The 20,218-nt window shown below is 38.3% G+C and overlaps 1 protein-coding gene across 3 annotated transcripts in view; it reads left to right on the top strand.

Moving 5' to 3' along the window:
* hnf4a (hepatocyte nuclear factor 4, alpha) overlaps window positions 1-12,330 on the top strand; it is a 178,685-nt gene extending 166,355 nt beyond the window's left edge. For all 3 annotated transcript variants that reach the window (XM_072556602.1, XM_072556601.1, XM_072556603.1), the window contains exons 6-10: window positions 440-527; window positions 663-815; window positions 1,899-2,135; window positions 6,414-6,536; window positions 7,367-12,330. In XM_072556602.1, coding sequence (XP_072412703.1) covers window positions 440-527; window positions 663-815; window positions 1,899-2,135; window positions 6,414-6,536; window positions 7,367-7,500 — 735 coding nt within the window. In that variant the 3' untranslated portion in view covers window positions 7,501-12,330. The remainder of the gene's footprint in view (window positions 1-439; window positions 528-662; window positions 816-1,898; window positions 2,136-6,413; window positions 6,537-7,366) is intronic.
* Window positions 12,331-20,218: the final 7,888 nt, after the last annotated feature.

Here is a 20,218-nt window from a genome sequence, read left to right as displayed (position 1 = left end):
TGACCTGAGCCTTGAAAATCTCAATTGACACCACATTTCAAAGTCTTTTGAGAAAGAAAGTTCTAGATTTCTGCTGTTAGTTGTGTGAAAAGTGCCTTTTTGATGTCACTCTGAATGGCCTAATTCTAACTTTAAAATGCCTAGATTAAAAACCTAGTGAGGAACTGCTCCTCGGATGCTGCCTGAACTGCTGTGCTCTTCCAGCACCACTAATCCAGAATCTGGTTTCCAGCACCTGCAGTCATTGTTTTTGCCTAAAAACCTAGTGAGTCAAAGACCATAAAATAATTTAAAGAGAAATTAATCATAGATTATATGTGCATTCAAGGAAGCTAATGAGATACTCAGGAACAAGGTTCATTAATTTTTTTTTAGTAATCAGCAATGCTGTTTATTAGGAATGAAGAATGACTAATTGCCATGTGCTTTATGTGAATAGGTTGCCTTATTACGAGCCCATGCTGGGGAGCATTTACTGCTTGGGGCAGCAAAGCGTTCCATGATGTACAAAGATGTTCTGCTCTTAGGTAAAATCATTCATTTTGTTCACTTTATGTGAGTTATTGAATCTTTGAATTTCTTTATTAAACAAAAAGTAAAGTCTGATCAAAGTATTGAAAATATATCCCTAAAATCTATGTTGTTTGCTTTGATCTTGAAAGGCAATGACTACATCATTCCCCGCAATTGCCCAGAGCTGGAAATAAACCGTGTAGCAACTAGAATTCTGGATGAACTGGTGCAAACATTTCAGGAGCTTCAGATCGATGACAATGAATATGCCTGCCTGAAAGCAGTCGTTTTCTTTGATCCAGGTGGGAAGCAGGCATATGTCAGCATTATAGACCATTGCATGGATTAGCAACTATAAGGTGTTCAAACAAATGATATTTGTAATGGACATTTGCAAATAATATTTGATTTTTCACAAACTGAGAAAATGATACTCCCCCAGTCCAGGGAAAAGACCTTTACCCTGTCCATGCCCCTCATGATTTTATAAACCTCTCTAAGGTCACCTCTCAGCCTCTGATGCTCCACGGAAAACAGCCCTAGCCTATTCAGCATCTCCCTATAGCTCAAATCCTCCAACCTGGCACCATCCTTGTAAATCTTTTCTGAACCCTTTCAAGTTTCACAACATCCTTCCCATAGCAGGGAGACCAGAATTGCACACAATATTCCAAAAGTGGTCTAACCACTTTTGTGTCCTGTACAGCCACATCATGACTTCCCAATTCCTATACTCAATGCTCTGACCAATAAAGGAAAGCATACCAAATGCGTTCTTCACTATCCTATTTATCTGGGACTCCCCTTTCAAGGAACTATGAACATTGCCTCCAAGGTCTCTTTGTTCAGTAACACTCCCCAGGACCTTACCATTAAGTGTATAAGTCCTGCTCTAATTCACCTTTGCTGCATTTTTGGAGTGTGCCTCCCAAAGACACACTCAGAGTTATTCCCACTACCCTTGTCCAAGGTAGGCCCACACTGCTAAAGCCATTGCGTGGGCTTTCACCAAGCACTGATTGACACTTCAGGGCCTCAATAAGCCAAGAGCCATTGATCCCCAAAATCCACTCTCTTATAATTACAGCGAGCTCAGGAGAAGATCAGTACATGGCAGGAAGGCCATACATTTAGTTTTACACTTCATCCCCTTACCTACCTTCAAATCCACCAGTGGTTAAGCATAAAATCCATGGCCATAATCATGTTGCATTAATGCAAATATCTTAACACATGCAAAAAATATATTGAAATAAATACCTAAGTTGAGGAAGATGCAAAAACGTTATGTCAAGATAATATCTTCCTTTCATTTGTGAATTCAAGACCAAAAGATATGGTGAAATAATGCAATTTTAAAATAACGAATTAACATCTGTTCACAGATGCCAAAGGACTCAGTAACCCTGCCAAAATCAAACGTATGCGGTTCCAGGTGCAAGTCAGTTTGGAGGACTATATTAATGACAGACAGTATGACTCTCGGGGTCGATTTGGAGAGCTGTTGCTATTGCTACCCACTCTACAGAGCATCACTTGGCAAATGATAGAACAAATCCAGTTTGTTAAACTCTTTGGAATGGCTAAAATTGATAACCTCCTTCAAGAGATGCTGCTGGGAGGTAAGGAAAGTTTTAAATACAATACATCGCTGAGATTTACACAGCAGTTTTATGAAAAAAGAACCTACACCAAAGATTAGGACAAGATTTGAATTGACATAAAAATAAAATATTTTGGATGCTGGAAATCTCAGATATAAACAGAAAATACAGGGAATAATCATGCTGGGCAATAGCTGTGGAGAGAAAAGTAGTTCTGTGACCTTTCAAATGAACTGGGAAGAGTTTTTAAATTATTCACTCATGGGATACTGCATTTATTGTCCATCCCTAATTGCCCAGAAGATAGTTAAGAGATATCCACCTTGTTCTGAGTCTGGAGTCACATGTACACCAGATCATAGAAAAGCAGCAAACTTCATTTCCTAAAGGAAACTTATGAACCAGATGGGTTTTCAGCAACAAATAACAGTTGTTATCTGATTATCCTTAGTCCACCTCTTTTATGTTCTAGATTTGAGTTCAAATTTCACCATTGGCTATGGTGGGATTCAAACATATGTCCTCTGAACATTAGCCTGAGGTTCTGGATTACCAGGCCAGTGACTTTACCACTAAACCACTACCTCTAACACATAAACAAAAGGGAAAGGATAGCAAAAACAATAACAGGGAAGACAGGAGAGATTAAATGACCGAAGGTTTCATGATACAAGTGGAAGTGGTGTAGTAAGGAGACAAAAAGAGAAATGAAAGATGTGGCTGGGAAGGTGTGAATGGCAGATTACTATATAGTTACCATCTGAAAGCAAAGGAAATGAGAGAGAAACAAATGAGAAGACTCCAAACCAACCAAGAAAACCAAAACGAAATCATAGCAGAGTTGACATTCTAATTTTATTTTAAACTTTATCTTGAGTTCTAAAGATTTGAAACTGACCTGTCAAAAGATGAGGTTCTGATTCGTGAGCTGTTGCTGAGCTTTGTTGGATCTCAGTGGCAGCAAAATCAGCGTGGGAGCAGAGTGAAGAATTCAAATGTAGGGTACCAAAGTAGGGTAACTTTCCACTTGGAACTTCAACAGTGAGACATCACTGTTACCAGAAAGTATCTGAAGAGTTACAAATGGTACTGAACGCAGTGCAGTGTTACATGAACATTCCCACTCTAACCTCTTAATGGGGAGAATCCCACTGATAAAGCAGCTGAAGGTGGTTGGATTTAGAGTCTGCAATGTCAATGCCTTGGGGCTGAGATGATTGGCCTCCACAACCTCACCTTTTCCTCAGTATGGAGAAAGTGAGGACTGCAGAGGCTGGAGATCAGAGCTGAAAAATGTGTTGCTGAAAAAGCACAGCAGGTCAGGCAGCATCCAAGGAGCAGGAAAATTGGTGCTTATGCCCGAAACGTCGATTCTCCTGCTCCTTGGATGCTGCCTGACCTGCTGCGCTATTCCAGCAACACATTTTTCAGCTTTTTCCTCAGTATGACTTGCAACAGTGGAAATCTTTCCCCATTTCCATAAACCTCAATTTTTTTTTGGGTGTCTTGATATCACACTGGTTTAAATTCTACCCAAAGGCAGTTATTCTCAACTCTATCTGTAAGTCAACTCTTATTTATATTTGAACCAAAGCTGTAATAAGATCTAGAACCATATTGCCTTAACAAAATTAAAAATTAGTATTGATAAACATGTTAATGCTGTAAGTGCTACTTGACCGCACTGTCAATGACACCATCTATCGTTTTGCCAATGGTTAAGAGTGGCAATTGGCTAGATTGGATTTATCCTGTTTTTTTAATGGACAATTTGGGCAATTTTCAACATTTCTGGATCGATATAACTGTACTTAAAAAAGGTGACTAGTTTTGGCTCTCATTCTATAGCACAAATCTTATAGTGCTACAGCCTGAGTATTGTAAAAGTACATGGACATTGGTGTATCAATTCTCTTTGGCCATTTCTTAATATCATGAGTAGTGGGCGATATTGTCTAAAGACCATTCTCTGTCATACTGGAGACCCCAGGACACTGAAATTAATCTTTCACGTGGTACTAATAGCTGAAGATATTTGCAGATGCTTCAGCTGTGCCTTTTGCACTGACAGCTTGGGCTCTACCATCATTGAGGATGTGGATATTTGTTGAGTTTTCTACTTGCTCACCAACATTCAGAACAAGATGAACAAGACTGCTGGGTTTTGATCTGATCTGTTGGTATCACTTAATTCTATGCACAACATGTTGCTCTGCCATTCTGCATGCAGGCCTATGTTATAGATTCAGCATATTGGCATTTTATTTCAGACATGCTTCCTACTGCTTCAGGACAGCAGATATATTGGAACACCACCATTTTCAAGTTCTCCACTGAGTCAGACAACAACCTGAGTTTGAACCAGATCATTACTTTTTCACTGCCACTGGATCAAACCCTAGGACTCCTGTCTTCACAACATTATAGGTGTACCTACATTACAGGAATTGGAACAGTTCAGAAAGTGGTTCACCATCACCTTCTCGAGTGTAATTAGGGATGGTCAACAAATGCTGACTTTGCCAGCAACCCCTGGAACCCATGAATTACTAAATAATATAACATGGATCAACTTGTGAACAATATGTACAATATACTTGTACTGACCAGTGGATCTTATTGACTATGGGATCCTTGATTGGGGTTGTTTTTCAGATTACTTACAGTGTGGAAACAGGCCCTTTGGCCCAACAAGTCCACACCGCCCCGCCGAAGCGCAACCCACCCATTCCCCTACATCTACCCCTTACCTAACACTACGGGCAATTTAGCATGGCCAATTCACCTGACCTGCACATCTTTGGACTGTGGGAGGAAACCGGAGCACCCGGAGGAAACCCACGCAGACACGGGGAGAACCACTGTGCCACCGTGCCGCCCTCAACCTGAGCCAATCAGAATGCCTGGACTAACAAATATAAACAGTGGCCCCTTTGATGCGAAGGGCCACTGCTTGTCACTGGCCACTCGGGTGTTTTCCCCAGAAAAGAAGAAAGAAGAAAAAAAGAAAAGAAAAAAAATATAAACAGTGGCGAGCACTACCGCAGTTAGGCAGTAGTGTGGGGGTTAAATAGAAAAAAAATGGAAAGAAGGGCACTGCATGCCACTGGCCACTCAGGTATTTTGCCTGTCTTGGGAAGTAAAAAAAAATTTTTTTAAAATAAACAGTGGCGCAGTGGTTAGCACTGCTGCCTTACAGCGCCAGAGAACTGGATTCAATTCCCGCCTCAGGCGACTGACTGTGTGGAGTTTGCACATTCTCCCAGTGTCTGTGTGGGTTTCCTCCGGGTGCTCCGGTTTCCTCCCACAGTCAAAAGATGCACAGGTCAGGTGAATTGGCCATGCTAAATTGCCCATAGTGCTCGGTGAAGGGGTAAATGTTGGGGTCTGGGTGGGTTGCGCTTCAGCGGGTCGGTGTGGACTTGTTGGGCCAAAGGGCCTGTTTCCACACTGTAAGTAATCTAAACAGGAGATCAAACTGGCCATAAACAGGTCCGTGGAGGGGGTCGTTAAGGCCAACTGCCTGCCCCTCTTCCGCGGTTACATTAGAGCCCAGGTGTCTCTGGAGAAGGTGCACGTGGTGTCCACCAACACTCTGGAGTTTTTCAGGGGGAGGTGGGTGCCGCAGGGAGTGGAGTGCATTATTTCCCACGTCCAACTCTATTTTGACTTAATCCCTGCCCTCCCCTTCACTGTTTGATCACACAGCATTGCCCTTTGATGTGAAGGGCACTGCTTGTCACTGGCCACTCGGGTGTTTCCTTTCTTCCTGGTGGTGGAAAATGAATAAAGATTCGTGCACTTTGTGTATTTCACTGTGTCTCGCACCTGCACACACACAACGTGGGTGCTGGGGAAAATAAGCACTACTGCAGTTAGGCGGTAGTGTGGAAAAAAATTTTTTTAAAAAAAACAGTGGCGCAGTGGTTAACACTGCTGCCTCACAGCCAATGTAATGGGCACATGTAAATAAAGGGTGTACTGTGCATATATAAATAAAGGGCGACTTGGTGACTGGGTAATGGACTCTGTGAAGTTATTTCAATACTAAATATTCAATCCCCTGGAAAGAGTGTTGGTGACCTTTGATAATGAGAAAGGAAAAGGTAAAAGTTAATATATAACATATTCTGTACTTGCAAGGAATGGTGTTGCAGGAAAGGGAGAGGGATAGTGGTCAATTTAAATTTCTACTTCTCTTTCACTGAAATTCAACAAGTAATCTAAAGAAGTTCCACAGAAGTTTAAGCAGTCTCTTTTTTTTTGCCAGATTCTCAAATATCCTTTATATTTCAGGTACTGCAAATGAGACGCCACACACACACCATTCACTACATCCTCATCTAGTCCAGGAGCACCTGGCAAGTAATGTGATAGTAGCCAGCACAATGCCTGCTCCAGTACAAAATGGGCAGATCTGTAAGTATTCAAAGTTGAGATTACAACTGGACAATCTGTAGTATTATTTTATATTTTATACTGCTCAAAATGTATTTTTCATATGTTTTAATATCAATTCTTCTCTAATTTAGTTTTTATGATTTGTTAAAACAACCAATTTCATCAGAAATGTTCATGAAAGGGATCTTTGTATGTATCCTCTTGAGCCACGGGTGAGGTCCCAGAAGAAGTTCCGCAAGGATCAGTGCTGGGATCTCTCTTGTTTGTAATATATATACAAATTATTTGGATGAAAACATAGGTGGGCTGTTTAGTACGTTTACATACAACAGAAAAACTGATGGAGTTGTGGATAGTGAGGAAGATTATCAAAGGATACAGCAGGATAGAGATCATTTGGAAAGTTGTGATGTGGAGGTGCCAGTGTTGGACTGGGGCGGACAAGGACAGAAGTGACACGACACTAGATTCTAGTCCAATAAGTTTATTTGAAACCACAAGCTTTCAGAGTGCTGCTCCTTTGTCAGGTGAAGTGCACCATCATTGTTATTAAGCACCATACTTTAACCAACTGAGTTAACTTACCTGCAGGAATTACATTTTTAGCATGCTGTTGGTAGACAGGCTAAGTTGTTAGACACTTCACCCGACCCACACTTGAGGGTACAGTAAGACAATAAGGACAATTGCTCTGATGTGTTTAACAGGGTTCATAATGGTTTATTATTTATCATTACCGTGATTTGACAACTTTAAAAAATATATATTTCTTTAATTTGTCTTATTTTTGATGTTGTCTTAAAAGAATTACTAACTTTTTTTCTCTTCCTTTTATATGTGCACCACAGCCACACCTGAAACTCCATTACCTTCCCCACCTGGAGGTTCTGCATCAGAGCCATACAAACTGGTAGCAGGTTCTGTATCAAAACCGCCAACATCAGTTCCTCAGCAAACCATTCCAAAACAAGAGGCAATTTAACAGATGGGAAACATCTCAGAGCAAAAGTCATCAGTAAAAAACTTGACAGATTTACCACCATGAGAGAACTGTTTAATGATAACACCGTTTTTATAAGAATTGTGTCCCATTTTAAAATATGACAGAGATGAATTCATAGATAAGTAAAAGATTAATGTTAATATGTGTTAAACTGTCATTGTAATACCATACCCCTAGGTATCCAAGAGACTGCTTTTCACTATAGAAAAAAATGAATTAATTAATTTAATAATTTGGAATTCAAGATACATAATAGTCATTTCCTTTAACTTAATAGTTGATTTTAACTCTGGTTGCCTGGTGGTTATTTGCAGAGGAAGGGGATTATAATGATGGAGTATAAGACAGTAGAGGGCTTATAGCATGTATGGATGTTCCCTACTCAATCTTTACTCATCTGAGACACTGAAGAGCATCAGACAGCATCAGAACACAGCAGTCATGAAAAACATCACTTCACGAATTTAACTGGAAGACTTAAGAGCCAACTATGGGATCTGGTGGGAATCAGTGAAAAGGCCAGGTCAAGTTTTTAAATTGAACTTGTTTGAACATTACGTATGGGTCCCCCAAACTATATTCAAGTTATTGTGCCTTCTCATTTGTGCTTTGGCTCTCGTTCTTAGTGCCATATCCCCATGAAACCATCTCACAATTTAATCTCAGAAATGATCCCTTTGAATCCTTAGTTTGTTTGGTTCCAACCTCCAACCCTGATGTCAGTCATGTCCACCAGACTGTAATTCTAAAAGAGGTCCGGTTGTTTAAACAATCTTAATTTCATGCTGAAGTCATCATGACAACCTCACACTTACCCTGCATCCTATCCACCACAGCATTCATCAAGTTAAAAGCAGCTTTTTCTGGTAAACTTATATGAATAAAGCATTTGTACTCGGCTCTCTTAAGTAATGTTCAGCATCTGACATATGGTCAGGATGCACAACCGACTGTGAACTAGATTTTGACATGAACTCAGGACTAATTTGCAATATTTTGACTCTGAGTGTGACGATTGGCAGTGCAATTTTCAGTGCACACCTATTATGAGCAGACCTATGTTATTGAACTGTAAACAATTTTAATATTTATGAATTGGTAGTCTTTGAATTTTTCTATAAATTCAGTTTGGATGTCCTTCCTTTCATTTAGTATTAGCAAAGGTTTGTGTACCATATTTTTAAATTCTCTTTTATACCATTTCAATTGTTGAAATTTAAGTAGATGTACATATGAAAAAAAAGATTTTATATGTTTAAAATGTTTAGTCTACTTAAACGATTTGTTTTCCTTGCTACAAATACAAAGTATTGACATTTGCTGATCCTGTAATTTCATCCAATGGTCTGAAAGTAAATTATAGTTATTCTTCATATACAAACAGATACAAGAATGTGTACAATACACACTAAATTCAAATGTTTTAAGCCAGCCTCACTTACCTGAACTTCCAGTAAGTGGATCCTACACCAAGATAGGACGTCCTGCTTTCAAATGCCACTTACCCCCACACAGCAGCAGTGATGTATCATTTCATTTATTCTAGAGAGACACAAACCACACATGCATTAAAAACAGCCAGGACTAATAAACTGCCAATTTATGTTTTGTACATCACAATGGAAACTATTTATGAAAAGTAATTTTTATCAAAGTGAGGATTAAGACGTCCTGGAGTTGTGAAATATGCTATGTAATTGCATGTATTTTTATTTTTTGTATACCTTTAGGAGGCTATCTATGGGAACTCTCCTAACTGTTCCTCTTTCCTTTAGCAGGCAATCAGAGAAACCTCAGAAATACAGTTTAAGTGGGATTTTGGGCATAACCCCCGAAGCAGGTGGTTTTATGATCTCTTTAAGAGCACAGGCGATACTTCTGTTACTGTGGTTACAATATTTTCTTGCAGTACAAACCATTAACATGTGGGTTTTGCATATTATCATCATGTCACCAATTACATTAATGCATTAATAAATGCAAGTAGATGAACAAGAGTAAAAATATACCTTTTGAAAAACATGAAAAACAATTCTGTTGTATCTTCTCCTCCACCAGACTTGTTACTTGGACCCACACAGGTTTGGGATAAGTAAATAAATATATATTTATGTACCTTTTTACCCAATTTTTCTGTCTTCAGCAAATTTCCCAATTATGCCTCCTACAGTCAAATCTAAAACATTAACTGTCACCATAATCAGCAAGGGGCCCAATATTGAGCCCTGTGGAACACTGCGAGAAACCACATTCTCAAAAGCATCCATCAACCACTATCCTTTGATTCCTGTTACTGAGCTAATTTTGGATCAAAATCAACACATTCCCATGTATCCCATGGGTTGTAATTTTTTCTAACTATATCTTGTGGGACCCTGTCAAATGCCACACTAAAATCTATGTATTCTGTGGCCATTGCAATCTTTCATCAATCTTCCTTGTTATTTCTTCAAAAAATTAAATTCAGCTAGTAAAACATGACCTTCCCTCAACAAACCTATGCTGACTGTCCCTGGTTAATCCATCCTTTTAGAATGCACTACCTCAGGAATATTTTGTTTAATACAAAGATCCTCTCATCAAATGATATTCAGGTTGTTTTTTTTCTATAAACTGAACAGATTTGCTCTTTTTGGGAACCCATATTTGTTTAAAGTTAAAAAAACTTAAGATATTAAAATGACCTGAAGATGCCAGCAAAATGTAATTTTTTTGATATAATTCTTTGCTTTATCAGTCAATGGAATTACAAATATGCCCAAATATTGTTATTCTACTTACTGAAACTAAAAAAGCAAAGAATACTTTCTGACATTACAGCTAGATTGTGCTTTGAATTTCTTAAGGTCTATTAGCAGAATACTTTTGTTTTAAAAACATATTTATTTTGTGCCATTTTATTTAAACTAAGATGATTCTTTCTTTGTGTAAAAAAAAAGCCTCTACTGCACATTACTTCAGTCTCTACTTTCCTTCTTGTGAAATAATTCTGGGGTAACATTTGGTCTATTTAATATACAGGGTTTTAATAGCACTGTGGCGAAATCTTTACTGCATTGTTAAGAGTATATTTAAAAGACACCGGTTATAATAGAATAATGAATAGAGTGTTTAAAATATTCTAGATTGAATATGTTACATTACTTTACAACATGTATTTTAAACAATTTATGGATTGAATATTTGTAATGTAATCTAAGTGGTTTTATCCAACAAATACTGTACACAAAATTTTACCATGTTGCAAGTTGCCCATTGATGTTCTAGTATGCAAACGCATGAACATCCTAAAAGATAGTGACCTGGCAAAGGCACAGTCATAGTTACCAAATCTGTAAATATAGATTTGGTACAGGAATGACTGAATGGCCTGAAGGTTATTGCTGTCTTGAACCCTCAGGGTCAATTGTCCATCAAAGTCTGAAAATCCACTTTCAATAGTTCAGCTCATGTGCCTCTGACAGTTAACTCTGAAATCACAAAGGAAAAGAGTGGTGGAGGTTCAAACCAAAAATTCTACTAGGTGCCTAACACTCTAAGCTCAGTTGGCTGGACACCTGCTTGTCATGGGTTTAAACATCATGGGTTTAATTCCTGCCACTGGCTGAGGTTATCATGAAGGACTCTCCTTCTCAACCCCTTGCCTGAAGTGTGGTTACCCTCAGATCAAACCACCACCAGCTGTCTCTCTTTCTAATGAGAGGACAGTCACATGGTGTAGTAGAACTATGGTGACTTTATGGTATTCATTGGAAGTTTGGGTGCTGGTGTTCTCAGCCATTCAACAACAGATGTTTGAGCATCCTATGTTCCAGTACATTAAGTAGAAATAGTCTTTCAATGAAAATTATTGACTGATAATGCCAGTTAGTTAACACATGGCCAAAATTCACAAGCTGAAAACTTGTGGTAATGTTAACATACAAAAATAAACAACCCATCATAAACAATAGCTTTCTGAAAAGTTAACATGATCTCATGTTATCCCAGGTGCAGGTTTCTATCTCGAGCCTCAGAATTATCTTTAGGGTTGACAGCAATTCTCAATACCATTGTAAAAACATAGAACTTGAATATGTATGTTAATTTCCAAAATATACCATTCTCCATTCTCTGATGTGTTGAACTTTAAATTTAGTTTAAAAATGGTCTTTTATACATCTTGCCTGATAATAATAATATGCATATTCTTACAAACCACTGTTCAGTTATCAAAAGGTTGATCTCCCACCCAGTATAGTGGCAAAACATATATTGACAAGGAGTTTGATTTTTATCTGCTTGTAGCAAAAGTGCCTATGATAAAACATTAATAGATTTGTAACTGTAGATTTTGCACTTCACATATGGAACTATTTTAGTGCTTACAGCATCTGGGTGTGGTTCTAGTGCTCAAAACTGCCGGAGGTTCTAAAAAAGAAAATAGTTCTTCATCTACCTGCAGCCAGGTAGCATTAAAGTGTACATAGAACAAATAATGACATTTGCTCTTAATTTATTGTAATATGGATATAATTTTTCATGGAATGGACATTATTTTTGTAAATCATATCACTGATTAATAGCAATTAAGATAATAACATAATTCTTTAGCACAACTGTACATTGCATATTTTATAATTTTTGTCCTTGCAATTTTCACTGTGTAAGGTATTTCTATTGATATTGATATTTGATTGCAATGAAGACAGTTCCCTTAAGCCCCTAATGTACACTGCCACAGTCCTGAATACTGTAGTTATTAATGTATTGTTGTTATTCCTTTAAACCATGTAAAAACAGAAATAATAAATAAGATCTTTTTCTATATTTTTCACTGTTTCTATTTGCACTATATATCTTAATGGAGAGCTCAGCGATTGGACAGAACTACATTGGAAGTATATGACATAGCAAATATCACCAGCAAATAAAAAGATGTATTAAGTTATCAGATGTATTCTTCAGTAACTTCATTATTTTTATTGTGTAACATTAGAGAAAATGTTGTTTTGGCTACTAGAAGGGAATCAATAGTTATAATTATCCAATCATATCCAATGGTGTAATATTCCTTTAATGACAGACTTTGGAGATATAACATCAGTATTAATATCAATGATCTGTGTAAGTGCATTAGTACATGAATTTTGTATCTTATGGTATTTCAATGTGTGGACATGTTCCTATTGAGGAGAAAGTGAGGATGGCAGATGCTAGAGATCAGAGTCAAAAGGTGTGGTGCTGGAAAAGCACAACCAGTCAGGCAGCATCTGAGGAGCAGGAGAGTCAACGTTGTGAGTGTAAGCTCTTCATCAGGAATGTGGGGGAGGCTCAAGGGAGAGGTTCTTCCTCCAAGCATTGGGTGGCTAGAATCAGGTGAGGAGGCCCAGGACTGCACCTCCACACAAGTCATCTACTGTGTCCATTGCTCCCTGTGTTGATTCCTCTCCACTGGGGAGACAGCTCGCCAACTTATGGAATTTTTCAGAGAACATCTCTGGGACACACACACCAATCAATCCCACCGCCCTATAGCTGAACATTTCAACTTGCCTTCCCACTCCTCGAAGAACATGCAAATCCTGGGCCTCCTCCACACTAGATTCTAGCCACCCGACTCCTGGAGGAAGAATGCCTCATCTTCCATCTTGAGACCTTCCAACCATATGGGATCAATGTTGATTTTACCAGTTTTCTCATCTCTCCTTTCCCCACCTTATCACAGAACCCGCCAACTTGGCACCACCCTCTTGAACTGTACTACCTGTCCATCTTCCTTCCCACCTATCCGTCCCATTCTCCTCTCCAACCATCATCCCAACCTTCATCTACCTATCGCATTCCCAGCTACCATCCCCCCAGTCCCACCCCCCTCCGATTTATCTCTCAGCCCCACATTCCTGATGAAGAGCTTATGCTCGAAAAGTCCTGCTCCTCGGATGCTGCCTGACCGGCTATGCTTTTCCAGCACCACACTTTTGAACTTTCCTAATGAGATTAATTAGGACAATTTGACCTTGATGATCCCTATTGGATTGCAACTTAATGATGTAATATTGCATTATTAATGTCAATAAAAATGATCTTACCCAAAAGTAAACTATACAATGTTTTGAAATTAAAAGCAATCATTCCCATTATTCATATAAAATCATTTTGAAATTGAGTGGATACCTGCTTTTCAAATGTTTATGGTTGGTAAAGTGCTACACCCAATTCACAAATAGAAAACTTGGGGTTACTGTTTTGTTTTCACTTTCTGGTCAGTAATCTAGCAGAGTAAATCATTCAGTCCTCATAGAATCTGTCTCATTTAGAGTAGGGTTTATAAAGTGCGAATGATCTACTGCTACTCAAATGATAAATATAAAGTTTGAATGCATGAGTTCTAACTTTGACCTACACTTAGATTCCCTCTGGAATAAGCCATTTTTGAATGGGTATACCCACCACTGGAAGAGAAAATAATGAGCCTGGGGAAAGGTGTTCCCTTTAATCAGACATACCATGTTCATGCTGACCATAGATTGGATAATTTAGGCCTTAGTGACAATAAGGGCATGTGACATAAATTTTGAGGGTTGTTTTATTCATCCAGCAATAGTAGAGCTCTGGAAATCAATGTATACAAATAAAAATAAAAATGTAAATAAAAAAATACATTTCTCTAGGGCTGTGGTATCTAATCTTTTTCAGTACAAGATCACATTTTAAATTTAAATGCAGCCCAGGATCCATCTCTAAGAAACTACAGAAAAAACCAGCTTATTTTTAATGCTAAATAAATATAAAACCGAATATATCTAGTAATTTGTTTTGCTCTTTACTCACTATTTTAGTATGACATCAGAGACTGTACATTATCTGCCAGTGCCGTGAAGTCTGAGTTGTAGTTTGAGTCTGTTAGTTTTACATAGTCCATCACATGGATATCTGTGAGTCGGGTGTGATACTTGGACCTGATTATCTTCATTCGGGAGACCACTTTCTCGTCGAGCTACGTGGAATGAAAGTAAGATTGCAATTTAAAAACGATAGAAGCTGGTATTTGTCTCCATTTCTCAGACCCTAAAAATCAGTATCCTTCAATCTCACTTTCAGCTCATTTTGCGTAGTAATTATGTCCATATCAATTCCTTTGCTTTGTAAATCACACACCCGATGGAATTTGGTAGCCAAACCAGCAACATCTACTTGTAGGGACGGGTTTGAAGGTTAGTTCTATCACAGCTAATTCCTGAAATTAGAATGATGAATTCCTCTGCTAACTTCTTCAGGTGTGCACAGAGTCATTTTTCTTTTCATTTGATTTTTTTTTCTCGTACTTTCTCCAGACTCGGGCAGCATTTTATTTTTTAATTGGGAAGACCACTGGTCTAGTTTGAATTTACAGCACTAATGATAAGTGCTATATCTCCTTTCTTTCCCTGTAGTCCATGGTTCAGTTTGTTCAGCTTTGACATTATGTCTGTAGGGAACCCAAAGTCGAACAACCAAATATTGTCTGACAGCTGACTACATACTTCATTTCTTGATTAAGAAGAGTGACAATTTCAAGCAACAGATTGTAACATTCTTTTCTAGAATCTTCCTCACATTAGCATGGAAGATTAGCTCACAATAGGCAGCATCAAATTTATCAAATAAGGGTTTAAACAAGCAGTGCTAAATGACTCCTGCTCACAACAAATTTATAACCTCAACAACTTGCATTACATGAGAAAATTCTATTACTTTACTTTAATCATACAGAGGTAATTGACAAAAAAAGGGAAATCAGGATCAATTCTGCAAACTACAGCAAAGCCCACATTTGTGCAAGCATGTGTTTTCCACCAGTTGTGGTGGAAATCAGTTTCTGAATTGGAGTGTTCTTCACAAGCATATACCTTTTGATTTTCTTGTAAACTCATCCCTTGTCCTTACACTTTGTTCTCTCTTGAAGAGTAAAAGGTTGAGAAGATCCTCTTTACTTGTTATTAAGTTGTCTTTTAAACCCATATGCACGAAAACAATCAGTTGGTTGTGGAGGTCATGTTGATAGATTCATTGAACTGCAGTGAGAAGTATTCACAATCCTTCAGATCTTGCTGTGGCCGCTGAAAGGCATTTTCAGACTAAAATTCTTCTCCTTTGCCAGCATGGAAGCAGCAGGTGACATGTTCTGGATTGCTGTCATTATTTCTTCTTTGGTCTTAAAGTCTTTCGATAAAGAATCAACGACCACAGTCATTGCTTTTTAATTACTTTGCTACTCATTAATGATTTCTTGTGAATTGCCAGAAGATGGCAAATATGAAATGTTTCAGTGTTGAGTGTGTGTTGCTGGAAAAGCACAGCAGGTCAGGCAGCATCCAAGGAGCAGGATAATCAACGTTTCGGGCCGGAGCCCTTCATTGGGAAGCTTCAGTGCAGGCCTTAAACATGTGTTGCTGAATTTTTTTTTAAATGAGTGTTGAGTTTCCAAAACAGTATTTAGCTCATCAATTGTCTTGTACAAAGCATGATGTTCAAGGGGAAACTATCCTTGAAATCAGTTTGCATCCTAATATAATGTTTTCAAAGCTTCCTTTTTTAATTCATCAACATACTTTGTGACATATAAAGTGAACACTCCCATGTTTCCTAGCTGTGAACAGAAATACATTTTACCATTCCTGATGGAAGTTTGACATTTCTGATTTCTTTTTAACTTGTCCAGGTTCATTGCTCATTGTCATTGCTTCATTTTGTATTTGCGATGTTACTATGCTGCTGGTCACACTGCAGATTGGCCTCAGAATATGATTGGTTACTTTCGAGTGTGGCGGCATCAGATGTTACTGCTGTGGTCACGATTTGTTTCCAGGACCTTGGTCAGATGTTGCTTGATAGATTGGGGTGCATCAGAATTCTTCATAATTTTTCTTCAGCCTGTGCAGACCTATTAGGTCTACAGAGAACAGGACTAGTTGAGCTGCTCTTGCAGACTGCTTGCATGGATATGATGGGCTGAATAGCCTCCTATGTTCCTAGTACTGCAATATACTTCACACATCAGTTCTTAATATATTTTCTTACTCATGTTTTTGCACTGCCACCACAAAACGTATCTTAACTGCAATGATAGTTCATCTGGACCAAAGTGAGGCAGGATGCAACAAGCTGGTAAAGCCTGTTATGAACATACATTTTTTGCCTAGCTGCATGGTTTCCTGAAGCAGAAGTCATGGAGCAGCAGGCAGTGAGATCAGCTATCAGAGATGTGCATGGCAAGGGAACACGGGCAAGTGAAGAGGTGATTGCCAAAGACCAGTTGACCAGTTGATTACAATCTACATGTTGAAGATCACAGTTTCTGTGTTTTGACGTTCCATTTGAGGTTTCTATGAAGTTATAATAGATAAGTGGGAGACTTCCAAGAAAGAAACCAGAGTCAAAGAAAGAAATTGCTGGCATAACTCTCATCTGCCAGCATCTGTGAGAAGAAAGCAGAGTTAACATTTCGAGTTTGGTGACTTTTCATCAGAACTTAGAGATGGGAGATAGGATGCTTAGCAATATTATTATATAGACATTCAAATTTTAAAAAGTGCCAGAAAATGGGTGGATAGCAATATCTTCAAAAATAGACAGAATTTTTGGAAAGTATGAATTAGTTATTGCTACAAGAGTAATAGGAAATATACTACAGCCTTTGTTTAAAAGATTAAATAATCAAACAACCAGAAGTGGAGAATATATCAAAAATTGTTAGTCTGGAATTTTAACAACATGGCTAAACTCTTTGAGGGAACTTAAAAAGTGGTTTTTCTTTATCCCTTCTTTCAACTTGCCAGCCCTATCCTAAGCTCTCGCTCGCTCATAGTGAGGGTTGAGAGATCAAAGCTGTCAGAATAAGGGAATGAAGGAGATCTAGAGTATGAAACAGCAAGGAGGAAGGTCCAAAGAGAGAAGGGCTGAGTGAGAAGTAACAAGTTGGTTGATGTAAGGTGGTTGACAGAGAGGCAGATCAACAGAGGATGAGTTCAAAGATTGGGAGGGCCAGTAGATAGGATGGACAATACAGTATTATGTTTAAAAATTAGACTGAACATATGCAGTTACAATGTTGTTTTTAGTACGTGGACAGTAACTGTGCTAAAACAAGAAATGGAGGCAGTGCAATTCAAATTAGTTGTGTTATTGGTCAGAATGAGTTCAAACAAAATATTGGGCTTTATTTCTAGTCTCTATCAAAAAGAATATTAAAAAATACTGTGAAAAGAGTACTAAAGCATGTGAAAGTTTTCAGAAAATATTTACAATGATATTGTCAGAATTGAAGGAATGAACTGCCAGGAAGGGAGTTGCTAATTTAATTCAAAGAAAGCTTCCTGACTCACAATTAACCACCACTTTAATCTTACCTCTGGCCAGCTCATTTTTCTGAATTCTAGGAAATTAATCTGTTCAGAGAAATGAGATTGAGTTGGACCCAGTTAGTTACCTTTTCACTTACCTGCCATACCCAGTCTATTTGATTCATCAACCTCTGTGATTGGACATCAATGACCCTTCTAATATCTCAAAATCCTTTCTGATTACCCCATCAACTTTTCCAAACTACACCCCTGACCAACCCTTGGTTCCTCTGTTCTGCTCCAAACCCACCATCCATCCTCATTTTGTCTTTGGTTCTGTACGATTCCCATCTTATCTTTAGCTCTGATCTTCTTCTCCATCAGTTCAGAGAAGGTTCACTCAACTGATATGTGGGACGGTGGGTAGTTGTCTTCGGTGGCAAAGTTGGACAGGCTAGACTTGGGTCTATTGATGCTTAGAAGAATAGGAGGTAACCTTATTGAAACATACAAGATCCTGACAGTGGATATTGAAAGGATGTTTCTCTGACTAGGAGCAACTAGAATTAGTTTAAAATTAAAGGATCATATATTTAAGACAGAGATGAGGAAAACTCTTTTTCCTAGAGCATTGCAAAAGCAAAGTGATTGAATATTTTTAAGATGGATATAGATAGATTATTAACTAACAGGAGAGCCATGGAGATAGGTGTAAATGTGGAGTTGAAGCCATAATCAGACTAGCCATAATCTTACTAAGTACCAGAGCTGGAACAAATGACATATTTTTCCTCCCCATTTGTACGTTTGCATGTTCACCACCACCTCCATGGCACCCCCAGCCACACCCAGTCCAAAACTTTTTGATGCCTCTCTCCTTCCTCTGTATTCTACACAGCAATTTAAAGATGGAGTGAAAATTGATTATAAGAATGGAAAAAGCTTAAGTAGAGTATAATTGACCAGTTAAGCCAAATGGCCTGTTTGTGTGCAATACCCATTGTTTCAAGATAAGATTTTGCTCCACTCGGCATCATTCTAGTTTTGGCATATATCCAGGCTATGCTTGAAATTTCCAACACTGATAATCAGAGTTGCCTTATCTGTTGTACATGCAGAAAATGTCAATGACCGAGCTAACATGCTTACACTGCATAACATTTATAACAAATGCCACATCGACAGAGTTAATGGAGCTTATTTGTTTATGACATGATTAGCCAATTAAGTTTATTTTCACAATCTTGTCAGTAAATGTGACTATCTGGAACATCCTAAAATGTGCCTGCATTTAGTTGCTGATACAATTGGTTCATCTTTTTCCAGTTTATTTTCCATTTATTTGAATAAAAAGCTAATTCATGTTTGAAACAGATTTGGCAACTGCTTTTAAGAATCGGCTCTAACTTCTGCACAATGAAAACCCAGCATTGTTTAACCTATTCTGAGAATGTATTCTTGCCATTCTAAGACATATTGCAGTTTCTAGATATTCATCAGTCACCACAAAATTAATGATCAACAGAGTCACACAGCACGGAAACAGACCCTTCGGTCCAACTAGTCCCTGCTGACCGTAATCCCAAACTAAACTAGCTCCACCTGCCTGCACTTGGCCATATCCCTTCAAATTATTTCTTATTCATATACTTATCCAAATGTCTTTTAAATGTTGTAACTGTACCCATATCCACCACTTCTTCTGGCAGTTTGTTACATACAAAGTGCAAAACTCTGTGTAAATGACATTGCTGGATATATGCCAAAACTAGAATGATGCCGAGTGGAGCAAAATCTTATCTTGAAACAATGGGTATTGCACACAAACAGGCCGTTTGGCTTAACTGGTCAATTATACTCTACTTAAGCTTTTTCCATTCTTATCATCAATTTTCACTCCATCTTTAAATTGCTGTGTAGAATACAGAGGAAGGAGAGAGGCATCAAAAAGTTTTGGACTGGGTGTGGCTGGGGGGTGCCATGGAGGTGGTGGTGAACATGCAAACGTACAAATGGGGAGGAAAAATATGTCATTTGTTCCAGCTCTGATATTTAGTAAGATTATGTAAGTGTCATTTTTAAATCTTCCTCCTCTCACCTTAAAAAATGCCTTGTCTTGAAACCCTCCACCCTAGGGAAAAGACACCTGCCATTAACCTCATCCATACGCCCCATGATTTTAAAAAATCTATAAAGTCACCTGTCAATCCCCATACTTCAATGAAAGAAGTCTCAGCCTACTTCAACCTCTCCCTATAACTCAAACCTTCCATTCCCAGCAACATCACGCAAAATCTTTTCCGAACCTCTCCAGCTTAATAATATTTTTCCTATAATAGGGTGACCAAAACTGCACACAATACTCCAGAAAGGGCATCACCAACATTCTGCAC

Source organism: Chiloscyllium punctatum, chromosome 37 (assembly GCF_047496795.1).
Source record: "Chiloscyllium punctatum isolate Juve2018m chromosome 37, sChiPun1.3, whole genome shotgun sequence".
NCBI classification, from domain to species: Eukaryota; Metazoa; Chordata; class Chondrichthyes; order Orectolobiformes; family Hemiscylliidae; genus Chiloscyllium; species Chiloscyllium punctatum.
This window is presented reverse-complemented; position numbering and strand designations above follow the sequence as displayed.